General features: G+C 45.1%; 1 protein-coding gene across 4 annotated transcripts in view; it reads left to right on the forward strand.

Moving 5' to 3' along the window:
- Positions 1-2,227: 2,227 nt before the first annotated feature.
- Positions 2,228-25,094, forward strand: part of tmem255a (transmembrane protein 255A) — a 105,584-nt gene continuing 82,717 nt past the window's right edge. For 2 of the 4 annotated variants that reach the window (XR_011887588.1, XM_072270962.1), the window contains exons 1-3: positions 2,697-2,901; positions 3,078-3,220; positions 17,273-17,335. Coding sequence is in view for 3 of the 4 variants with exons in the window: in XM_072270962.1 (XP_072127063.1) it covers positions 2,847-2,901; positions 3,078-3,220; positions 17,273-17,335 (261 nt within the window). In the remaining variant the exon portion in view is untranslated. Of the gene's footprint in view, positions 2,284-2,696; positions 2,902-3,077; positions 3,221-7,420; positions 7,554-17,272; positions 17,336-25,094 lie in introns of those variants that run through there. The other 2 variants (XM_072270965.1, XM_072270964.1) reach the window with 2 other exon arrangements.

The following is a 25,094-nucleotide window of genomic DNA, read 5'->3' on the forward strand; positions in this document are numbered from 1 at the left end:
CGATCCGAGATGGTGCAATTTCCGAACCAGGCAGTGATGCAGCTGCTCAGGATGCTCTCAATACAACCTCTGTAGAATGTGGTGAGGATGGGGATGGGAGAAGGACTTTTCTCAGCCTTCACAGAAAGTAGCGACGCTGCTGGGCTTTCTTTGCTATGGAGCTGGTGTTGAGGGACCAGGTGAGAATCTCCACCAGGTGAACACCAAGAAATTTGGTGCTCTTAACGATCTCTACGGAGGAGTCGTCGATGTTCAGCGGAGAGTGGTTGTTCCGTGTCCTCTTGAAGTCAACAACCATCTCTTTTGTTTTGTTCAGATTCAGGTTGTCGGCTCTGCTTAGCCGCTGCACCACCTCTCTGTATGCTGACTCATCGTTCTTGCTGATGAGACCCACCACGGTCGTATCATCGGCTAACTTGGTGATGTGGTTCGAGCTGTGTATTGCTGCACAGTGGTGGGTCAGCAGAGTGAACAGCAGTGGACTGAGCACACAGCCCTGGGGGGCCCCCATGCTCAGTGTGATGGTGTTGGAGATGCTGCTCCCGATCTGGAATAAAGTTTTAATTAAAACAAAAAAATCAATGTGGATTAGAAGTTTAAACTTAATTGTCATTGAACCATATACTGTACATGCATATAGCTGAACGGAACACATTCCTCGGGGCCAAGGAGCAAGACACAGTACGTACAGTCACACACAGCACGTAGAGTTATGACAACACATACAGCCACAGAATAATATCAGCACAATCCCTCAGTGGCAGAGCCTGAAGATTGATGGTGCACGCGATGTTGTCCCGGAGCCAGGTTTCTGTAAGAACAAGCTGGGACCCACTGCATTGATGCAAGGAGGTGTTAACGGGAAAGGGGCTGGTTAGGACGGGAGGGGTAGAGTGTGATTGGTTCGAAGTTGAAATTAAATTTATTATCGAAGTACGTGTATGTCACCATATACTACACTCAGATTTACTTTCCTGCAGGCATTCGTAGTAGATCAAAGAAATAGAATCGAACCAATGGAAAACTACACACAAAGACTGACAAGTAACCAATGTGCAAAAGAAGACAAGCTGTGTAATATACAAAAAGCAAGATATATACAAACAAATAGATAAATAAATAAATAAACGCTGAGAGCATGAGTTGTAGATTCTTTGAAAGGAGTTCATTGGTTGTGGAAGTAGATCGGTGTTGGTGTGTCGGAGGTTATCAAAACTGTTCCTGAACTTGGTGGTGTCGGAGCTGTAACACACACAGAATGCTGAAGGAACTCAGCAGGTCAGGCAGCATCTGCGGTAAAAGGGTAAACAGTCAACGTTTCGGGCCGAGACTCTTCTTCAGGACACTCTCCCTGTGTCGCGATGACAGCGGCGAGAAGAGAACACGGCCTGGCTGCTGGGTGTCTTTGATGGTGGATGTAGCGCTCCTTGTAATGTGTTCAGTGGAGGAGAGACTTCTTCCTGTGACGGACTGGTAGGTCTGTAGGTTTTTTTCCGTTCTTGAGCTCTTCAGGACCTTTTTGATTTTTATTTGAAATGTAACCATCGCTGTGAGAAAGTCTGCATCATTTGTTGACTCGTGACGGCAGAGCCGAGCTCTCCACGGTCAACGTCTCGAAGGTTACCACGCCATCGCGCTTCGCAGTGATGACCGACAAGAGCCAAGAGGAGACTGGGTACTCTGCGAAAATTTGCACAGCTCCCGAACAGCATCAACAAAGTTCGTCGAGAATACATTGGAACAATCAACACCGGTCCCGGGCTTGTGCATTTGCGAATGACACTCGAAAAAGGACACAGTTAGACATTGACAATCGATTGGGTATTCACGCTCAGCTTCAGTCAGGTATTGGCATAGGGTTCAAATGCATCGTATCAATCTCTAATGGACTGACACGAGTAGTCATTGCAAGGCGATGTATCCCGAACACTGTTGCATTTAAAATGCTTTACTGCAGTGATCGGACACGCTGCAGCAACTCACCAACGTTACGTCCAAAACATTTCGCTGCGCCGTGACCGCTTCTACAGACAAGGTCCGGAGCGGCAATGTTGTGGGGACATTGTAACCTCCAAGTTCCCCTCTAAGTACTCGGACTTGGACGTAGGTCACGTTCCCTCAGCTCAGTTGGAATTCCCTTTGCTAGCACGTGGTGCGAGCATCATCAAGATGAAAGGAGGCTCCGCTCAGGATGCGCCGGAAAAACAACACCACGAGTTAAGAACCCCTTGAATGGCTGGATCCATCCCTGCACTAAAGATGCTTTGAATAAAGTTGCTTGAAGTAAACGCATTGTGGAATATTTGTACTATTCCTTTAATGAGTAGCAACCATTCTGCCAATCATTGCAATTCCCATTTCAGATTTTAATTTATAGAACATTCGGCAGCCCATTAGTTTCCTGAGTACTGTGTGCTGGAATGAACATATTTACAATTGCGAATGTGGCATTTTGAACCGGCCTATCAAAGCCATAGGGAATTTCAATGAGCAAAGCAATCAGGAGAAGGTTATTCTTGCCACTACAGGGACTCGGGAATGAGGAAGGGAAGGTGTCTCTTTTGTATTTGCATCTTGCCCTGAAGTGAGCCCCAAAGCGCCCCAACCCCGGGAGCTCGCGCTGCGCCCCGGCGCACGGGGCTCCCGGCGCATGCGCGCACGCCAGCGGCCAGCACGGCAGTGCGGGCGCGAGTAAACAGTGACCGGGGCGGAATCGGACCGTGCGGTCTGCTGTCCCCATTCGCCCGATGCGCTGATCCAGCGGGGGCAGGCAACGTGCATGCCCGCTGCGCGCTCCCGGCGGCCTGAGGCTCTGGGTAAGCCCTCAGGGTTCGGCGGGCTTCAGTATGCAGCAGTCTCTGACTCAGCAAGCGAGTGGATTAACACTGCACGACTCAGTAGGTAGGTTGAGCGGCAGCCTGCAAGGTGAGATCTGCCCCGGGCACTGTGCACGACTGCAGCCCCTTCCACGGGAACAGACAAGTGCGAAGTGCCCCCCAGTGCAATTTGCATTCCGCGCATATAATCGCTGTCACTACTGCCTGGCTTCTGCTTTAAAGAGTGCCGTCTCTTTGCAGGGCTGTTCAATAAAAGAAAGAGAGCCTCTCTGCTGGTGAGCGGCGCCCTTCTCATCGCCTCGGTGTTAATTCTGACTGTGGGCTTGGCAGCCACCACACGGACCCTGAATGTATCGGTCGGAGGATACTACCCAGGGGTTATTGTAAGTATTGGATCTGGACTAAGGAGCGACCGCTGTTGGGGGGGGGGGGTGGAATTATCGGCGGTATTCGGCGTTCACTGTTACGATTATTGCGCGGGTTGTTATCTCTCAGTCTGATGACCAGCGCAGCCACGACGGGTACAATCTTGCCGTTTTCCTTTAGAATCAGGTTTATCATCACTGACATACGCCGTGAAACTTGCTTCTACGTAGAACACAGCACAGCCCCGACCTCCTCCAGCAGACATAACATAATTATAAGCCACAAACATAAATACTGTAAATAGTGCAGAAGAGGTATGGTCAGGTAGGGTTCATGGGTTCATGGACCGTTCACAAACCCGATGGCGGAGCAGAAGACGCGGTTACTAAGATGATGAGTGTGGGTTAACTGTTAGAACGCTTTAAAAGTGCGGGGAAGTTTTACGACGTGCCTTGAACTCCTCATGTCCGGTACACGCGCACTCGGGTTGAATGAGAAATCGAGCTGGAAGGAGCGCAAAGAAGTCACCCGAAAGTTGCCAGAACTCTAGGACCTGAGAGAAGTTGGGCAGGCTGGGACTTTACTGCATGGAGCCCAGGAGGCTGAGGAGGCGACGCCACGGAGATGATGAGGGATAGATACGGTGAATGTGCAGATGGGAAATAATATTTTATTTTTTAAAAAACTGCAGGACCTCGGTTTGAGGTGAGAGAGGAAAGATCTATCGGGCTTGAGAGACAACGTCTTCGCACAGGGTGGTGGTATATGGTATGAACTGCTAAAGGAAGTGGTTGAGGCAGGTAGAATTATAGCATTTAAAAGACATTTGGACAGGTACTGTACACGGATTGGTGTTGGATTATTACTGTCACATGTACTCAGTCTTTTATGGCGCGTGCTACTGAGACCAGTCATGCTGTACATAATTACATTTGAGGCAGTAATAAGCAAACAATGCAGACTATAAAGCAACACACACAGAATGCTGGAGCTCAGCCGCTCTGACGGCGTCTGTGGAAACGAATAAACGGTGACGTTTCGGGCTGAGACCCTTCTTCAGGACTGCTCCCTCTCTATGCAGAGTGGAGGGTTGCAGTTACACAGATCGTGCATTGCAGATAAGTAAAGTGGTAGGGTCAGGACAAGGTGGATTGGGAGATCAAGAGGTCACCTATTAGTGTATGAGAGTTATTTTAACAGCAGACTGGAGCTTTTGTATGTTCCACTTGATGGGAGAGGGGATAAGAGAGAATGGCAGGGGTAGGAGGGGGTTCTCAAGGCAGCAGAAACCAATACTTGCCAAGTGTGGACAAATGGCCCAGTTTAGGTGGACATCAGCGGTTCAGGCAGTGTCTGTGGAGAGGAATGAACAGTCGACATGAGTCCTGGTGAAGGCTTTGGGCCCAAATTGTCGACTGTTTATTTCTCTCCATGGATGTTGCATGACCTGCTGAGTTCGTCTAGCATTTTGTGTGCGTTGTTCTGGATTTCCAGCACTTGCAGGATCTCTGTGTTTAGTTGGACATCGTGGTTGGTAAGAATGAGTTGCACTGAAGGGCCTGTCTCTGTGCTATATTACTCTAACTTTATATTATTCTAGGTGCTGCAGAAGAGGAGATATACTCTCAGCGTCCATCCTACCAATCCAATCAGAACATTCTGTTTTAATAAGATCATCTTGATCAAGGGAATGAAAGGGTTAACATAGGAGGCGTGGGCCTATTTTCTTTGAAGTTTAGAAGAATGAAGGGGATCTTATTGAAACCTATCGAATATTGAAAGGCCTAGATAGAGTGGATGTGGAGAGGATGTTTCCCAGAGTGAGGGAGTCTAGGACCAGTCTGTTCAGCCTCAGAATAGAAAGACATCCCTTTAGAATAGAGATGAGGAGGAATTTCTTTAGCCAGAGGGTGGTGAATCGTGGAATTCTTTGCCACTGGAGGCTGAATCATTGAGTATATTTAAAGCAGAGACTGATAGATTCTTGATTAGCCAGGATGTCAATCAAAGGTTACAGAGAGAAAGCAGAAGAATGGGGTTGAGAGACATAATAAATCAGCCATGATGGAATGGCAGAGCAGACTCGATGGACTGAATGGCTTAATTCTGCTGCTATGTCAAATGGTCTTATGACTTAAGTAATCCTATTTTAACAATTGGGTAAATGTCTAACTAATAAATAGTGTACAATTAATTCTTTAAGGAATTTAGGAGAAACTTGCTTTTCTGTGGTTAGAACGTGGGATCTCCTACCACTAATGTTCAAAGGGAACCAGACCATGAGGAGAAGGAATGGAAGGGTTGTTGGAAGATTTCATGATGCCTGGCACCTTTTGGGCTGAATGAATTCATTGATACTCCGCCAGAGCACCATGTAATCAGTTACAGCGCACTTGGGTTGACAAAAAGTGGGACAGGCTTGTACTGGTGGGTGGGTCGACAACCATCTCCTCTTAGCGGACATTTTAATGGTGAGGAGACAATGGTTGAAGATTTGATGCATGCAGAGGTACGGTGCCTTTTTCACCAAGCCTAACAAGGACGTGATTTGTGATCATATAAGGAGGCAGCATTTGGAAAGTGGTGGAAGAAGGAGTCACAGTAGGTGAGTAATTGGGAAGGTAAGCCAGCAATGATGTCAAAGATTGGACATGGCAGGCAAGGCTGTTCAGAATCCACAGGTATTGTACATTTCACGTTAACGTGCTGAGGGAGGGCAGATGGAGGTGGCATAGCGGTCAGTTTACGAGAGGCAGGATTAGTTGGTGACCGTGAGGTAACTATGACATTGAAAGGCAAAACGGCAGTGTGACAAAAAGGAAGTGCTGGAAACTCAGCAGGTGAAGCAGCAACTGAGGAGAGAGAAAAACAGGTCAATTATTTTACTCAAAACTAGGAAATCAAAACAGGATTTCATTTGTGGAGGGGAGCAAACTAGAGAAACCAAATGACCTAGGTGACGGTGGTGCCAGCTGTCAGAAGTTGAAGGGTTGTTGGGCTTTTCTCACTCACTTCCATCTTTTTACCTTGGGTGCAACCTGATGAGTTGTGATTAACAAGCCTTTCGCCATCCCTCTCAGCGTGTTTGGTTTCTGTCTTTTCGTTTACGATAATGGGTCATTGACCTGAACGGTTAATTCTGTTTCTTTCTCTCTGCAGATGTTGCCCGAAGTGCTGAGTCTTTCCAGCAGTCTGGCATAGATAGTCAGTATCGTAGGTCACTTACCATTGTCAATGATTGCTCCCATCGTTTGTCAATCTCTTTGATCCACACCATCAGACAGGGAGTAACATAGGACAGATCTGTCAGCATGGGAAATAGCTTCTTCCCCCAGGCTGTAAAACTACTGAACTCCCTGTCACCACCCAAGGCTCATCACCAGTAGCATTATACTGTTAACTTGCTCCTTATTATTTGTTAATTTATTTGTAATAGTATCACTTTATGTGTTTTCCGTGTGAGTTATATGTACTGTGTTGTGCACCTTGGTCTGGAGGAAAGTTGTTTTGTTTGGTGATACTGTGCAAAAGTCTTAGACGCATACAGTATATATAGGTAGGGTGCCCAAGACATTAGCACAGTACTGTAGTAATTTTATGTATTGCACTGTATTGCTCCCACAAAAAAAACAAATTTCATGACATATGTGAGTGATGATAAAGCTGATTCTGAAATGGGTCTCTATTGTGGATTGAGAGTGGGAAGGGGGCAGGGAGAGGGGAATCATGGTTGGGAAAAGGGGAAGGGAGAGGGGAGGGAGCAGGAAGCACCAGAAAGACATTCTGTAATGATCAATAAATCAATTGTTTGAATCAAATGACCTTGCCTGGCATCCCAAGGCTGGGTTAGATTAGATTAAATTAGATTAGATTCAACTTTATTGTCATTGTGCAGAGTACAGATACAAAGCCAATGAAATGCAGTTAGCATCCGACCAGAAATGCGAAGAATAGTGTTATTTACAAAATAACTGCGAATAAAAAGTAAGTGCCACAGCATGCAAATATAAAAGTACTGAGACAGTACAATATGGGTGCAATACTGCTTAGCGCTGTGATGTGAGGTTCAGCAGGGTCACAGCCTCAGGGAAGAAGCTCTTCCTGTGCCTGCTGGTGTGGGGGCGGAGGCTCCTGTAGCGCCTACTGGATGGGAGGAGAGTAAAAAGTCCATGGTTAGGGTGAGATGCATCCTTGATAATGCTTTTCGCCCTGCCCAGGCAGCGTTTATGGTGGATGTTCTCAATGGTGGACAATTGGGTGCCGATAATCCACTGGGCAGTTTTCACCACACGCTGGAGTGCTTTGCGGTCCGATACTGGACAATTGCCATACCACACTGAGATGCAGTTGGTGAGTATGCTCTCAATGGTACAGCGGTAAAAGTCCGTCTTTTACAGAGGTGAGCTTTCTTGATGCTCCGCAGGAAATAAAGGCGCTGTTGCGCCTTTTTGATCCGGATGGAGGAGTTCAGGGACCAGGTGAGATCCTCGGAAATATGGACACCAAGGAATTTGAAGCTTGATACACGCTCCACTACAGCTCCATTGATGTAGATGGGGATGTGAGTGTGCCTCCAAGCATGCCTGAAGTCCACAATGATCTCCTTGGTCTTCTGGGTGTTAAGGGCCAGGTTGTTGTTGGCACACCAGGCGGCCAGGTGCTGGACCTCGTCCCTGTAGGCAGTCTCGTCATCCCCTCTGATCAGGCCAACCACCGTGGTGTCATCTGTGAGTTTGATTATGGAGTTAGAACCATGTACAGGAATGCAGTCATTGGTGAAAAGGGAGTACAGAAGAGGGCTCAGCACACAGCCTTGAGGCACGCCAGTGTTCAGGGTGAGAGTGGAGGAGGAGAGGTTGTCTAACTTAACTGATTGGGGTCTGTTAGTCAGAAAGTCCAAGGTCCAATTGCAGAGGGATGAGCTGATACCAAGCTGGCGAAGTTTGGTGATCAGTTTGGAGGGGATCACAGTATTGAATGCCGAACTAAAGTCAATGAGCAGCATTCTGACACAAGAATTGGGACTGTCCAGGTAGGTCAGGGCAGAATGAAGTGCCATGGAGATGGTGTCCTCTGTAGACCTGTTGGTGCGATAGGCAAATTGATGGGGATCCAGAGTAGTGGGCAGACAGGATTTCAGATGTGATAGAACCAGTCTCTCAAAGCACTTTACAATGATGGGGGTGAGTGCAACTGAGCGGAAGTCATTCAGGCCCGTGGCAGTGAAATGCTTCGGCACTGGCACAATGGTGGCGATCTTGAAGCTTGTGGGAACAACTGCCTGTGCCAGGGACAGATTGAAAATGTCCGTGAAGACCCTGGCCAACTGCCCTGCACAGACTCTGAGCACACGGCCAGGTATTCCATCTGGGCCAGCTGCCTTCCGTACATTCACCCTGCTCATGGTGGTGTAAACATCGGAGGTGGAAAATGAGAGAGGCAGTTCACCAGGTGGGAGATCCGCTTTGAGGGTGATCTCTTCCTACAGATGCTGCCTGGCCTGCTGGGTTCACCAGCAATTTTGATGTGTGTTGCTTGAGGGTGACCTCCTTGTTCTCTCAGTCAAAGCGAGCATAGAAGTAATTGAGCTCATCAGGGAGGGAAGCAGAGCTGGAAGGGGACACAGTACTAGGTGGTTTGAAGTCTGTAATGACCTCTATGCCATGGCACATGCGCCGGGGGTCCGAGGAGTTGAAATGCTCTTTGATCCTCTGTTTGTATGTGTGTTTAGCCTGAGAGATTCCCCTCCTCAGGTTGGCCCTAGCTGAGCTGTAAGCCTCCCGGTCTCCAGACCTGAAGGCTGAATCGCTGGCTTTGAGCAAGAGGCGAACCTCTCTGTTCATCCATGGTTTCTGATTGGGGAAAATTTTATTTGTCTTTGTGATGTCACTCTACACACTTGTTGATGTGCTCAAGGACAGAGTTGGTATATAAATCAATGTTAATCTGAGAGTCTGTGGTGGCATGGACAGCTGCTAGAATTGGTGCTGAAGAGCAGAGTCAGCACCCTCCAGCCAGATCTTAATAGCCTTCATTGTGGGTTTCACATGTTTAATGACCGGGCTATATTTGGGGAGCAGAAACAATGAAAGATGGTCAGACTGTCCCAGGTGGGGGAAGGTAGTGGCTTTGTAAGTGTCAGCCACATTAGCCACGTGATCTAAGGTTTTATTACCCCCTGTGGTGCGTGATACATTTTGGTAAAACCTTGAAAGCACGGTACGTAGGTTACAATGATTAAAGTCCCCATCGACAATAAAGGCTTCGTCTGGATGAAATGTCTGCAGCTTGCTAATAGCGACACTGAGGTCTTTCATGGCTGCTTTAGTCTTAGCATCCAGTGGTACATAAACTGCGACAGCAATGATGCATGTAAACTCTCAAGGTATAATCTGGAATAATCAGGTATTCCAGATCAGCAGAGCAAAAGTGTCAGCAATGGTAGAGTTAGTACACCATGATGGATTCACGTAGATGCATAAACCACCTCCCCTACTTTTACCTGTCGCTGTTGCAGCTCTGTCAGCCCTGAAAACCGTGTGCACTTCCAGTTTCACCACGTTGTTTGGGACATCACTGTTTAGCCACGTCTCCGTAAAAAACGTGACCTGTTTATCTGCACCTGTGGCACCTCCCGCCACTGGTACCCTTCTCTGTCACCTGTCCCACACCCCTCCCATGGCACTCCACCCTTGCCATTCTTAACATCCTTTGCTCCCTCCAGATTTACAAACTCGTTGTCCACTCCACGATGACAAATGCAGTACTGTGCAAAAGATTTAGGCACGTATAAGCAGCTAGGGCGCTGAAGACAGTACTGTATGGTTGAATGACAATAAACTGAACTTGAATTTTATCCCAGGGTCGAAATGAGGGCATGCATTTAAGGTGAGAGGGAGCAAGGAGAATTGCAGGGGAAGTTTATTTTTACACAGTATGGTGGGTGCCTGGAATCCACTGTCAGGGGTGGTTGTGGAGATTAAAAGGTTTTTGGATAAGCATGTGAGTGGGCAGAGAATGGAGGGATATGGACATCGTGCAGGCAGACGGATTAGTTTAGTTACACATTTAATTACTCATTTACTCGTTTAGCATGACACCAGAAACTTCGACGAACCTCTATAGGTGCACAATGGAGAGTATCTTGGCTGGTTGCATTGCAGCCTGGTATGGAATCACCAATGCCCAGGAACAGAAAAGACTACAGAAAGTGGTGGATACAGTTCAGTCCATCACAGGCAAAACGCTCCCCACCAGTGAGTAAATTTACATGCAGTGCATCCACCGTTAAGGGCCATCAGTATCCAGGCCATGCTCTTTTCTTGCTACTACCATTGGGGGTTGGGGTGAGATACGGAAGCCTTGGGTCCCACACCACCAAGTTCAGGAACAGTTATTACCCTTCAACCATCAGGCTTCTGATACGGTGTGAATTACTTAATTCACCACAACTCTGAACTAATTCTTCAACCTACAGACTCACTTTCATGGAGTCCTTACTGTGCAACACATGTTTCCAGCATTATTTTTTTTTGCACAGTTTGTCTTCTTTCGCACATTGTTTGTTCGCCAGTCTTTTTTATGTATTAACATTAATTCCATTGTATTTCTGTATTTTTCCTGTAAATGCCTGCAAGAAAGTGAATCTCGAGGTAGTATATGGTAAAATATATATATACAGTGGATTCTGATTAATTGGGACACACTGGGATCAGTACAGTACAGTTTAGCCAATTAAGCAGCTGCCCCAATTAACCAAAGTTTCATGGAAATAGTTAAAAAGAGATAAAGACAAACTACTGTTTAACTGAGCAACAAATTATGTATTTAAATAAAATACAGAACAAATTAGAACACTACTAGTACCTCTACAGTACAATAAAACTGTTTATTATTTCCTAACAGTTATCACCAGAGGAATTAATTCAGTGTACGTTGCTGCGTTCTTTTGATTGATTGTAAATGAACAAAATCAGCCCAGACCCCTAGTGCAGATAGTGGACTACCTTCATATAATGCTTTCAATAATGCATCCTCCAAATCTTCATTTTCATTGTAACAGTCCAGGTTATTGTGGATACCTTCAAGTTCTTAGCAGTTCCTAACTGATGAAGTAATGAAATTGTTTCATTTTCACTCCTGGCCATTTCTAATATCTCCAAGCCTAAATTCTGGAAACGGCACTGAGCAAATCAGTTCCAAGTTGTTCTAATGCATATTTCTTGCCACCTATCAGTGAAAAAATCCTGCTTTTTGAACAGAAGTACACACAGCTGACTCTTATTTAAAAACTGTTCACTCTAAACACGGTGTGGTGTCCCAAATAAATGAAGGGAATCCCGGCTATTTTCTCGATTGGTTTTTGCTCTTCAAGAGTTGTTCCAGATAAGTGTCTGCCCTGATAAACCGATGGTCCAACTAACCAGAATCCTATGTACTTTAATAATAAATTTGCTTTGAACTTTGATTAACATTATAGCTGAAGGGCCTGTTCCTGTGCTGTTCCATGTTCTAAGTTTGCGTGCTTATTTTTTTATTAGAGAATTAGGTGGAACATTTAAGGGGAACATGAACGAGAACTTTTTCTCTCAGAGGGTGGTGAGAGTGTGGAATGAGCTGTCAGCAGATGTGGTGGGTGCGGGTTTGATTGCACCTTTTAGGAGATGTGTGGCTAAGTACCTAGATAGGAGGGGTATGTAGAGGTATTGTTCAGATGCGGGTCATTGGGACAGGGCAGATTAACATTTCGGCACAGACTAGGTGGGGCAAAGAGCCTGCTTCTGAGCTATGGTGCTCTATGATTTCATAAATAGGCAAGGGTGGACCGGCTGGTGGCGCAATGACATCAGCGCCGGACTCTGGAACAGAGGTTACCGGGTTCAAACCCAGTCGGGTCTGCTCCCGAGTACGCTTTCCATCCGTGCCGGGTTGAGTGTCGAGATTGCAACTCGACCTCGTAAAATAAAAAAGGAAAAATACTGCGAAATGTCTGTGTGAGGAGTGGTGCGCCACACAGTCTCTCTCTCTCGCTCCGCACCTTGTAAAGGCATGAAAAAAACATCGTCCCGCCAACATCGCGTACGCACGGACGAACACATGGACGCACACAGGCGGGCACACACGCATGCAGACGCACACGCTAAATAAATAAATAAGCAAGCAAGCAAACGAGGGTGTAGTGCAGAGAAGTGAGCCAGCAGTTTAAGTCGGGATATGTATGGTGCAGCTGCCTTTCAGGGTTCTGATGAAAAGCACTGCAGCAGCAAACTATCAGCCTGAAGACTCAGCAGGTCGGGCAGCGTCTGTGGGAGGAAAGGAATTGTTGACATTTAGGGTCAAGAACCCTTTATCAGAATCTGTGCACTCTTGTACCCCTGAAGCAAGTATGGATGGTTTGGCTGTTCATTGGGCTGCCTGTGACTGTAAGACATATGAGCAGAATTGGGCCATTTGGCCCATCAAGTCTTCTGCCACTCAATCATGTCTGATTTTTTTTATCCTCCTCAACTCCAGTCTCCTGCCTTCTCCCCGTAACCTTTGACGCCTTTGCTATCAAGAACCTATCTAACTCCACTTTAAAAATACCCAATAACTTGACCACCTCAGCTGTCTGTGGCAATGAATTCCACAGATTGATCACCCTCTGGCTAAAGAAATTACACCTGAAGAAGGGTCTCGGCCCAAAACATCGACTGTTATACTCATTTTCATAGGAACTGCCTGATCTGCTAAGCTCCTGCAGCATTTTGTGTGTGTTCCTTTGGACTTCCAGCATCTGCAGAATCTCTCCTGTTTATAGAAATTCCTCCTCATCTCTTCTAAAGGGACATCCTTCTATTCTGAGGCTGTGTCCTCTAGTCTGAGACTCCCCCACTAACGGAAACTTCCTCTCCACATCCACTGTATCTAGACCTTTCAATATTCAATGGATTGGCAAAGAGATCCCCCCTCCCCATATTCTTCTAAAAAGGCCTAGAGCCATTAAAGACACCTGTTAACCTGTTCATTCCTGGGGTCAATCTTACCAACCTCCTCTGGATCGTCTCCAATTCCAGCACGTCCTCCTTTTCAGTTAAGAATAACTTAAAGCTGTTTTTGTAGTTTTGTAGGGAAGCAAGACTTGCACTGAAGGCTTGTCCTGGAGCTGGAAGCCTGTCTGTGTATCTGAGTGGGATAGAGGAAAGAGACTTGTTTTACTGTTGTTGCTGTTGTTTTGCTGCTGTTCTCTTGTTGTTACTGTTGCTGTGGCTTGTGTTGCTCTGCTGAACATAGTAGGCATGCTATGTTGGTGCCGGAATGTGCGGCTGCCCCCACCACATCCTTGGTTGTGTTCATTGTTAATACAAATGACGCATTTCACTGTATGTTACGATGTTCATGTGACAAATAACTCTGAATTAGAATCTGAATCTAACAAGGGTTAAGATCCAGGACGTTCCTTCCATTCTCTTTTTTTCTTGTCAGGAAGCTGCTGGAAACATCCACTGCTATGACAGATGTGGACTGAGACTGTAGATTAAGGGGGAGGGAGTGTAGGATATTTTCTGACCCCGTGCTGTTCCTGTTTGGCAGTACGTTGCGAAGGCTGGCAACAACTAGTAACATCTGATGTCCTGTGAGGAGGCAGAAATTGCAGCCTTTGCTGCTTATGTGATATATGATCTGAGCAAGGAAGCAGCGTGCACTGTGTCAATTCACTTCTATAATATCTGTCTCAATCTGTGATTAAAATTAGACAGTAAAGGCCTGGATAAAGTGTATGTGGAGAGGATGATTCCTGTAGTGGGGGAGGGGACGATCTATGACCAGAGGGAATAGAAGGATGTCCCTTTAGAACAGAGATGAGGAAGAATTTCTTTAACCACAAGCCAGTGAATCTGTGGAATTCAATGCCACAGACGGCTGTGAAGGCCAAGTAGTTGGGTGTATTTAAAGTGGAGGTTGATAGATCCTTGATTAGTAAGGGTGTCAATGGTTATTGGTGGAAGACAGGTGAATGGGGTTGAGATGGGTAATAAGTCGACTATGACGGAATAACAATGGGTCAAATGGCCTAATTCTGCTCCTCTGTCTCATGGTCCTTATGGTGAAAAGATCAGTGATACCAATTATTGGCCAGATTTTAACCAATCTTTAACAATTGCTGTCAACTTTTTTAAAAAATGTGTAAGTAGGGAACATCTAATCAGAAATAGTTACACATTTTAATTATCATTAACGCTCACCTTTAGGTGGAAGATGGGTGTATGTCACTGAAATGTATCACATGATGTTGTGGAAGACATCGTTGCATTGTAAACATTTTTCAGAAGTGTAGCCCCTCTTTAGTTCCAGGTGTCTGAGTGGCAGGTATTAACGTTGAACTGTCTTTGAGTCTCATTCAGGCCACAACGGAGACTGACTGGGGGTTAATTCTTTCCTAGGAGTAACAGGTGGGAATGACATCCAAGGCACAGGAATTTTAAATGAAAAATTGTGAAAATTTGTAATGTGAGGCAATCATGGAATATAAGTAAAACCAGATATGAGGATGTCTCTTTTCATTTGCTTCAGAGAGCTGCAGGACATCAGAGTGCATTTAAGCAGGAAAACTTAATTTGCAGAAGGTTGTTAAACCGTTCCATGTAGTTACTTAAAAAGATCCTTCATCTAATTAGGGATTACATTTTTCCTTTACCAGACGAGCTGACTGATTCAAAATAAGAATAATTGGAAGAATCGCTGGTAGATAGGATCATAAACAGAGCTTTTGGCACTGGCCTTCGTCAATCAGGGTTTTGAGTACAGGAGTTGACATGTGGTGTTGAAGTTGTATAAGATGTTAGTAAGGCATTATTTGGAGTATTGTGTGCAATTCTACAGGAGAGAGATCAATAAGATTGAAAGAGTGTAGAGAACATCTATAAGGATGTTGCCAGGGCTTGAGGACCTGAGTCGTAGGGAATGGTGGAACAGGTTTAGGATTTAATTCCCTGGACCACAGGGAATTAAGAGGTGACTTTATCGAGGTATATGAAATTATGAGGGGTATAGATAGGGTTAACACATGCAAGCTTTTTCACCTCAGGTTGCGGTGAGACTAGAACTAAAGGTCATAGTTTTAGGGTGAAAGGTAAAATATTGAAGGAGAATCTGAGAGGGAATTTGGCACAGAGGACGGAATGAGCTGCCAGTGGAAGTGATGGCTGAAAGTTCAATTGTAACATTTAGAGGATGTTTGGATAGGTAGTGTACGTGGATGAGAGGGGTATGGAGGGCTGTGGGCTGGGTGCAGGTAGCACTGACTAGATGGGGGGAAAGGCCTATTTTTATGCTGTACTGCTCTATGGTTCTATGATAGGAAGAGAGCTGATGATAAAAAATGCCTATGGCCTTGGCAGTCTGGAACGTGGGCTGAAACGGCAAATGAGGCAGGAACCTTCATCACATGGAACAAGTACCAGGATGTCCTACGGTAACCTGCATGCCCACAGAGCAAGAACTGGGAAGTGCAATTGGTTTCAGTAGTTTCATTGTTGGCCAGCATGGATATGATGGGCCATGTAGTCTCTTCTTAGAACATAGAACAGTACAACAAGGGATCAGACCCTTCAGCCAATGGTCTCCGGCCCATCTTAAACCAATCCCTTCGATCCATCTCCCTCCATCCTGTGCCTGTTCATGTGTCTTGTCTAAATGCCTCTTAAATAATGTATTTGCTTCCACCATCTCTCCAGGCACCTACCACCCTCTGTGTAAAAATAAAACTTGCCTCACAAATCTGATTAAACTTTCTGTCTCTCAGCTTAATCCTAATCTGACGCAAACACAGAGATTCTGCAGATGCTGGAAGTCTTGAGCAACACACACAGAATGCTGGGGGAGCTCAGGAGGTTGGACAGCATCTAAGGATAGGAACAAAGAGTCAACGTTTTGGGCCGAGGGCCTCCGCCAGGACTGGGAAGAAAGTGGGTCGAAGCCAGAACAAGAAGGGTGTGGGAGAGAGGGGAAGGAGAACAAGCTGGCAGATGATGGGTGAAGTCAGGTGAGGGTGAAGGTGGGTGAGAGAGAGAGAGAGAGAGGAGGTGAAGTGAGAACTACAAGCTGATAGGTGGGAAAGGTAAAGGGCTGAAGAAGAAAGAATCTTGTAGGAGAGGAGAGTGATGTCCACCCTGAGAAATAAACTTTGATTATATACTCTGTCTCCTATAATTGTACATGGGTTCACTGTCTCTTCAGAAATCTGATGGTGGAGAGGAAGAAGTCTTTCCTAAAACACTGAATGTGTGTCTTCATGCTCCTGTACCTCCTCTCTAACGGTAGTAATAAGAATAGAACATGCCTTGGGAGGTGGGGGTCCTAAATGATGGATGCTGCCCTTTTAAGATGTCCTCAGTGCTGTAGAGGCTAGTGGCCATGATGAAGCTGGTTGAGTTTTCAACCCTCTGCAGGTTTTTCTGACCCTGTGCAGTGGCCAGGCAGCGATGCAATCAGTTAGAATGCTCTCCGTGATTTACCTGTAGAAGTTTGCTGGAATCTTTGGTGACATACCAAATCTCCTCAAACCCCAAATGAAATAGAGCTGTTGGTTGTGCCCTCTTGCATCGATGTGTTGGGCCCAGGATACAGTAGGTCTCCAGAGATGTTGAAACACCAGAACTTGAAGCTTCTCACCCTTTCCAATACTGACTCCTCACTGAGAGCTCCTTCAGCTTCCCGCTCCTGGTCCACAATCAGTTCCCTGGTCTTTCTGAAGCTGAGTGCAAGTTGTTGTTGCGACACCACTCAACCAGCCCATCTGTCTCACTTCTGTACGCCACTTTGTCACCATCTGAGGCTCTGCCGAAAGAAACGTATCACCTCACACTTATCCAGATTGTCTTTGCACCATGAATGTCTCTAATTTTTCCACTAGGAATTGCGCTGAATCAGATTTTTATCTACTTGCTATTAGTTTTGTCATTGATTTGGAATGCAAACATGCATAGCAACAGAGCTTCTAGCCTGAAAGAATTACTGAAGCTGTAGTTTTGACTGTTTTTTTTTCATACAGCATTCTTCTCATGGATTTTCTGTTAAATCACTTACAGCTTGGTTTCGGATCATTTCTAGGACTGATCGGGTCAAATCTACTTGAAAATAAACGACAGATGGTGAGTTTATGGTTTCCTGTTGAAATAGTGTTAAGACACATTTGCTCCAGTACATGTGTTTCTGACAACCACATTAGAGCGCGGTAAAGTAAACGTGAGTGAATATTTATCAGGGGATTTGGCCCTTTAATGCACATTTCTTCAATTGCTGCCCCATGAGAATTGGTTACACATCTAAAAGGGGCAGAATTGAAAGGAGAGGAGCATAGTTCTGTTAAGATATCGATAAGATTGAAAGAGTACAGAGTAAAGACTGAAAGACACTCTCAGAGGGTCATGAGAGTGTGGAGCGAGCTGCCAGCACAAATGGTTCACGTGAGCTTGATTTCAACGTTTAAGCAAAGTTTGGATAGGAACATGGATGGTAGGGATATGGAAGGCTATGGTCCCGGTGCAGATCAATGGGAGTAGGCAGTTTAAATAGTTTCAGCATGGAATAGATGGGACGAAGGGCCTGTTCCTGTGCTGTTTGACCTAGTCTTCCAATAGTTCCATTTAGTATCAGGGAATGAAAACACTATACAACATGAAATTCTTGTTCTTCACAGACATCCACAAGAACAGGAGAGTGTCCCAAAGAATGAGTGACAGTAAAAACATTAGAACCCCAAAGCCCCCCCCACTCCTCCCTCCCAGCCACAAGCAGCAGCAGAGCAATGACCCCCTCCCCTGCAATTACTTCAGCAAAAAACACCCATCAGCGCCCCTCACACACCAAGCAAGCAATAAGGACCATGATCTGCGGTACAACAAAAACTAATCATTCACCCAACAATTCGACATGCCACAGTCTCTCTCTCTCCCCAATAAAGGGACAGGGAGGTATCCCCTTTCGCAGTGAGAGGGGAGATCAACTAAGACAAACAACTCACTGATTATGGTGTTAAAATCTGCCGCTTTGCTTTTTTTCCCCGAGTGCTGCAACTCGAGAATTGGCAACAAGCTAGCCCCCACCAATGAATGAGAGAGGGAGAGGGAGAGAGAGAATATGAATGAAAATATGAATGAATTCAATTCGCCGAGGACAGAGCCCTCACAGCTGACCTGCTGCTCCCGATGTTCTGTCTTCTCCCATGATGGTTCAGTCAGTGGCACCAGCTTAGAATCGGCTCGTTCCCAGGGCCCTGAAGGCTAGGAACTCCGAAGGCCCACTCGTCTTCTATTCCGCTTCATTCGGGTATCAAAAAATGCCCGGCTATGAGCCACTGGGGGCGGGTCCTAATGCCCTGAAGAACCAAAGTTTGCATGTAGCTCCAGGTCACAGTCTTCGCCAGGACCCCAACCAGCCTGGATAGAGAAAAGAGAGACGGTAAAGGCAGAAATTAAGCTGTTTTTGCAGATGAACTGGAAAGAATCACTGTCGAAAGCCATTGTAGCTCCGCCCCTCTAGTACAGAGAAAATTTCCGAGGATGTTGCCGGGACTTGAGAAACTGAGCTACGTGGACAGGTTAGGACTTTGTTCCCTGGAGAGTAGGATGATGAGTGGAGAATTAATAGTATACAAAATTATAAGGTTACTTTACTTGGGCCCTTAGCTCCCAGTCCATCAATGAGCCTCCATCTCCATCGTCCTCTGAGGTCAGTGGTATGGTTGGAGTTCATCAATGTTTCTGCAGTCCACTGCATCCACTGTACAGGGGATTGCCCTATACAGCTTCGCCAGAGCCCTGTTGGCTACCTTACCCACTTCCACCTCTCACAACAGGGACATGGCGTTGGGCTGTGAGAGGCGTAAGTGATAGGTCATAGGTTAAATGTGCAATATTGAAAGGGAATCTGGGAGGAACTTCACTCAAGAGGATGGTGAGCTGCCAGTGGCTTTGGTGGATTTGGGTTCCATTTCAACATTTAAGAGAAATTTGGATAAGTATATGGCTGGCTATGATCAGGATGAGGGACAATAGGAACAGGCAGAATAACAGTTTGGCATGGACTAGATGGGCCGAAGGGCCTGTTTCCGTGATGTTGTGTTCTACGACTCTACCTAAGCTTTAAACTCAGCATAGATTGAGCAATTCTTCTTTATTCCCCACCTGTATTTTTAAATCTTCACCTCGTTCACTTGAGCTGTAGTCACATATCCTCTAACCTGTGTTGCTGTTGAGTGAGAGAGCAGTTTGAGGGCTTCCTGTGTATGTCTTTCCTTTTTATTTCCTCCTGAGACAAACTGGCAGCATCACGAAGAAGGGGAGAACATTTGTCTCAGCAATGTGCGAGCGTGCCAACAGCTGGTGTACTAATTACTGCAAATCTGGCCCGACTGAAGTCAGTGCAGGTGAATGTCAGGGAGCACAAAAGGTAGCTGATGCTCACATAAGTTTCAGTACAAGCACTGAAGGACAAATTAGTTCCTCCAAAGGCTTTATGCCGCAGTAAGGGACAAAGCATTGACGGGGGGTAAGACCACTTCTTCAATAGGCTTCAATGTTCATTTTAGACCATAACACATAGGAGCAGAATTAGACCATTCAGCCCATTGAGTCTGCTCAGCCATTCAATCATGGCTGATTTATTATCCCTTTCAACCCCATTCACCTCTCTTCTTCCCATAATATTTGATGCTCTTACTAATCAAGAACCTTTCAATCTCCATTTTAAATGTACCCGGTGACTTGCCTCCACAGCTGTCTGTGGCAATGAATCTCCATCCTCTATCTAAAGGAATTTCTCCTCATCTCTGTTCTAAAGGTACATCCTTCTACTCTGAGGCTAAACTCACCCACTATTGGAAACATCCTCTCCATGTCCATTCTGTAGAGGTTTCTCAATATTCTGTAGCTTTCAGTGAGATCCCCCACCTCATTCTTCTAAACTCCAATAAATACAGGCCTAGAACCATTAACACACCTCATAATTAACCCTTTCATTCCTGGAATAATTTTCTTACACCTCCTCTGGACCCTCTCCACTGCCAGCACATCCATTCCTAGATATGGGGCCCAAACCTGTCTGCTGTACACCAAATGTGGTCTGATCAATGCCTTATAAGGTCTCAGCATTGCATCCTTTTATATTCTAGTCCTCTGGTAATGAATGCTAACATTCCATTTGCCTTCCTTACTACTGAATTGACCTACAAGTTAACATTTAAGGAATCCTGCATTAGGGCTTCCAAGTCCCTTTGCACCTCTGGTTTCTGAATTTTCTCCTCATTTAGAAAATAGTCTATGCCTTTATTCCTTTTGCTAAAGTGCATGACCAAGTACTTCTTGACACAATATTCCATTTGCCACTCCTTTGCCCAATCTCCTTATCCGTCCAATTTCTTCTGAAAACTCCCTGCTTCCTCAACACTACCTGACCCTCCACCCATCTTTGTATCATCTGCAAACTTGTCTACAAAGCCTTCAGTTCAGTCATCTGGTCATTAACAAATAGCGTGAAAAGTAGAGTATATTTATAGTATTAGGTAGGTAAATTGGAGCCAATTTCTCAATTCAGTATGAGTGTTTCTAGATCTAAGAACATAAAAGTGTAAGACACAGGAGCTATTTTGTCTCTAGCGCCTGCTCTGATATTCATCAAAGTCATAGCTAATCTTCCTCCTTGCACTACCTTCCTGCATTGTCCTCTAACACACAGCCCCAATCCCTTGATCCATTAATATTCAAAAGCAGATCAACCTCTGTTTTGGTTTGCTCCAGTGACTAAGCCTCCAATTCCACCCAGGTTCAGAATTCTCATTCCAGATGACTTGCCCCTTGTTATAAATCAGACGTGATGGAATGGCAGGGCAGACTGGATGGGCCAAATGGCTTAATTCTGCTCCTATTTCTTAAGGTCTTATTCTGATACTATGACCCATGTTTCTTCACTCCTCACCCAGAAGAAACATCATCCTTGCAATGAGACCTCCTCTCATTCTTCTAAATCCATTTCTGGAGCCTTCAGTGGGGAATACATCCTTTTTTAGGTAAGGAAATGAATGCTGTACATGCAGCTCCTGAATTCAGTCTCTCTCATAATAGAAGGCATTGACAATCTGACTTCACATCCTCTTTTGTGTTTGGAAACGTGTTTAAAACCCATTCACATAATCGTCACAAAGCAGTCATCTGAGGAGAAAAAACCCTGTAGATCAGGGGTTCCCAACTTTTTTTTATGCCCTGGGCCCCTACCACCAACTGAGGACCCCAGGCTGGGAACCCCTGCTTTAGACAAATAACTTCCTGTATCACCATAGAATCACACAGCATAGAAACAGGCTGTTTGTCCCAACTGGTCCAGGCCAGTCAAGGTTCCTATCTAAGATGATTCCCATTTGCCCCATACTCCTCTGAGCCTTTCCTGTTTATGTCCCTGTCCAAGTACCTTTTAAATGTTCTTAATGTACCAGCCTCAGCTACTTCCCCTAGCAGCTCATTCCATACACTGACCAATGTGGGGAATTACACATTCTCTCTGTGACTGCATAGTTTTTGTCCAGATGTTGCTCCACCATCTCTGGTGGGTTAATTTACTTACTTAGCCCTTAACTCCGTGGTGGGTTAATTGGTGACTATAAATTTCCCTCTTAACATTAAAGCAAAAAGAATCAAAGTGGAGTTAATGGGCATGTGTGAGGTACCATGGTTTCAGAGGTTCAAGGGAATGGGACTGATGGGATTGCTCTTCTAGAAACCAACACGAATATGATGGGCCAAATGGCCTCCTTGTGTATCATCACAGTAGATGCGTGAGTTTATTAAAGTGATATCCTTTAATTTCCCACTCACAAGCTTTTAAAACTCTTAACAAATGTATGATGGAGCAGTAGGCGTAATCAATGATTCTCTTAATACTTTCACCTCTTCCCTTAAGAAATTCATTTAGTTTATTAATGGGGGTTAAATGTCATTTTACAAATTCCTTTTGGCACTAGTGCAGATATAACAGAGTCCATAAGGTGGATTGATGGCGGATGAATTTTTAAACAAGGCTATTATGAAAGAAGATATAAGGGTAAGTTATTGTTATAGTGGAATACAATGATTATTCTGGTAAATGGCTGTTACTGAAGGGTTGGCATAAATTCTGTAAATGTCCTATGAATGGTAAAATAACAATCAGCGGTGGTCCAGAAAGAGTTATTTTATTTCCATTTATCTTTTGTAACAATATTCCCATTTTGGAGTTGGAACATTGAGCCTCTATTTTGATTCAAACTTAGGCCTGCTGTTTGGATTTTGTCTTCTAATGGGGGTAATCGTTTAAAGGAGGCAGTGAACACTCATCGTATTCTCTAGGTCCTCCTGCGCAGACTGTGACTTTGTGGCATCTTGGCCAACATCACTGCTAAAAATTTTCCCTTCAGTTCAGCGTGTTGATCATTGTTCTGGAGAATGTCTAAGGCTCATGGACAGGCCTTGAGATGCTGGGCATTCATAACATAAAAAAGAAGAAGCTTGGTCTCAATATTCTCAAGGAGGCTGCTGAACAAGCAACGAGCCCGTGGTATCACAGGAAGGATTCTGGCATGGGTAAAGCATTGGCTGATTGGTAGGAGGCAAAGAGTGAGAATAAAGAGGGCCTTTTCTGGTTGACTCCTGGTGACTAGTGGGGTTCCACAGGGGTCTGTGTTGGGACCGATTCTTTTAACGTTATTTGTTGATGACTTGGATGATGGAATTGAGCGCTTTGTGGCTGAATTTATGGACAATACAAAGGTAGGCAGAGCGACAGGTAATTTTGAGGAAGAAGAGAGGCATGGAAGTTCTGAGACAGTGTAGGAGAATGGGCAAAGAAGAGGCAGATGGAATACAGTATGTGGTCATACACTTTGGTAGAAGAAATAAAATGGTTGACTATTATCTAAAGGGAGAAAAAATTTTTAAAAATCTGAGATGCAAGGGGACTTGGGAGTCCTTGTGCAGGGATCCCTAAAGGTTAATATGCAAGATAAGTCAGTAGTGAGGAAGGCAAATGCGGTGTTAGCATTGATCTCGAGAGGACTAGAATATAAAAGCAAGGATGTAATGTTGAAGCTTTATAAAGCACTGGTGAGGCCTCATTTAAAGTATAGTGAGCAGTTTTGGGCCCCTTATGTTAGCAAGGATGTGCCGAAACTGGAGAGGGTTTAAAGGAAGTTCACTTGTCATATGAGGAGCGTTTGATGTCTCTGGGCCTCCTACTGAAATTCAGAAGACTGAGAGGTGACCTAATTGGAACCTGTGAATGTTGAAAGGCCCAGATAGAGTGGATGTGGAGAGGATGTTTCTTATAGTGGGGGAATCTAAGACTAAAGGACACAGCCTCAGAATAGAGGGGTATCCTTTTAGAACAGAGCTGAAGAGGAATCTCTTTAGCCAGAGAGCGGTGAATCAATGAAATATGTCTTTGGGTATATTTAAGGCAGAACTTGATAGATTCTTGATTTGTCAGGGCATGATGGGAAATGGGGAGAAGGCAGGTGACTGGGGCTGAGAGGGTAAATAAATCAGCCATGATTGAATGGCAGAGCAGACTAGATGGGCCGAGTGGCCTAATTCTGTGCCTATATCCAATGGTTTTAATATAAAGATTAAGATTAGCTTTATCACATGTGCACTGAAATCTCCAGTGAAATGTATTGCTTGGGTCAACGGCCAACACAGAACAAGATGTGCTGGGGTCAGCCCATAAACTGTCACCTTGCTTCTGGTACCAACAAAGTATGCCCACAACTTACTAACCCTAACTCCTACATCTTTGGAATGTGGGAGGAAGCCAGAGCACCCAGAGGAAACCCATGTGGTCATGGGGAGAACATACTGTGATGGGAATATACACCTGGCACTTTAAAGCATTACGCTAACCACTACGCTATGGTGCCGCCCTAGATAGTTGTAATCTGGTGTATTGAAGAAGAATGTTATAGGATGAAGTGAATATGATTAAAATCCAGTCTGAAAATAATTAATTTAAAAAACACTGGATTCTGGTAACGTGAAATAAAACCAGGCTGGAAGCAGTCGGCAGAGGAGGTGGCATTTATGGAAAGAGAAACAATGTCAACACTTGGGATCAAGCTTCCGCGTGATCTAAAGCAGCCCATGCAAAATGCTGGAGGAACTCAGTAGGGCAGGCAGCATCAGTGGAGGGGGAATGAACAGTTGCTGTCTGTCTGACTGAGGGGTTTCTCTGGCACTTGCTCAAGTTTTCCAGCATCTGCAGAATCTTGTGTCTTCATATTGCTCTATACCTGATCCTGTTTGCTTCATACAAAGATGGGCAAGGTTGAAACATCCCAGGAACATCAGTAGAAAAGTGGAGATGAGGTTAACAATGCTTTCATCGATGTTTTTGCAAGTTCATTAATTTTGGAAGGAATTTCTCAGAATTCCAGGGACCCTAGGCATTTTCATCTTAGATATAGGGAAGGTGGTGAGGATCAAAGTTAAGGGATTGATTTCAAGAGCTCTGAGTAATCTTGCAGCTCCATAAAACTATGGTTAGACCACATTAGGAGTATTGTGTTCATTTCTGGTCCCCTCATTATAGGAAGGATGTAGAAGCTTTAGAGAGGGTGCAGAGATTTTCCTGGATACTGCCTGGCTTATGAGGATAGGTTGAGCGAGCTCGGGCTTTTCTCTTTGGAGTGAAGTAAGGAAGAGAGGTGACTTGATAAAGGTGTATAAAATGATAAGAGGCATAGATAGAGTGGACAGGCAGAGACTTTTATACCCAGGATGGAAATGGCTAATACGAGAGGGCATAATTTTAAGGTGATTGGAAGAAAATATATGTCAGAGGTAAGTTTTTACACGGAGGATGGTGAGTGCATGGAACACATTGCCAGTG

The sequence above is a fragment of the Mobula birostris genome, chromosome 10 (genome assembly GCF_030028105.1).
Source record: "Mobula birostris isolate sMobBir1 chromosome 10, sMobBir1.hap1, whole genome shotgun sequence".
Classification (NCBI taxonomy): Eukaryota; Metazoa; Chordata; class Chondrichthyes; order Myliobatiformes; family Myliobatidae; genus Mobula; species Mobula birostris.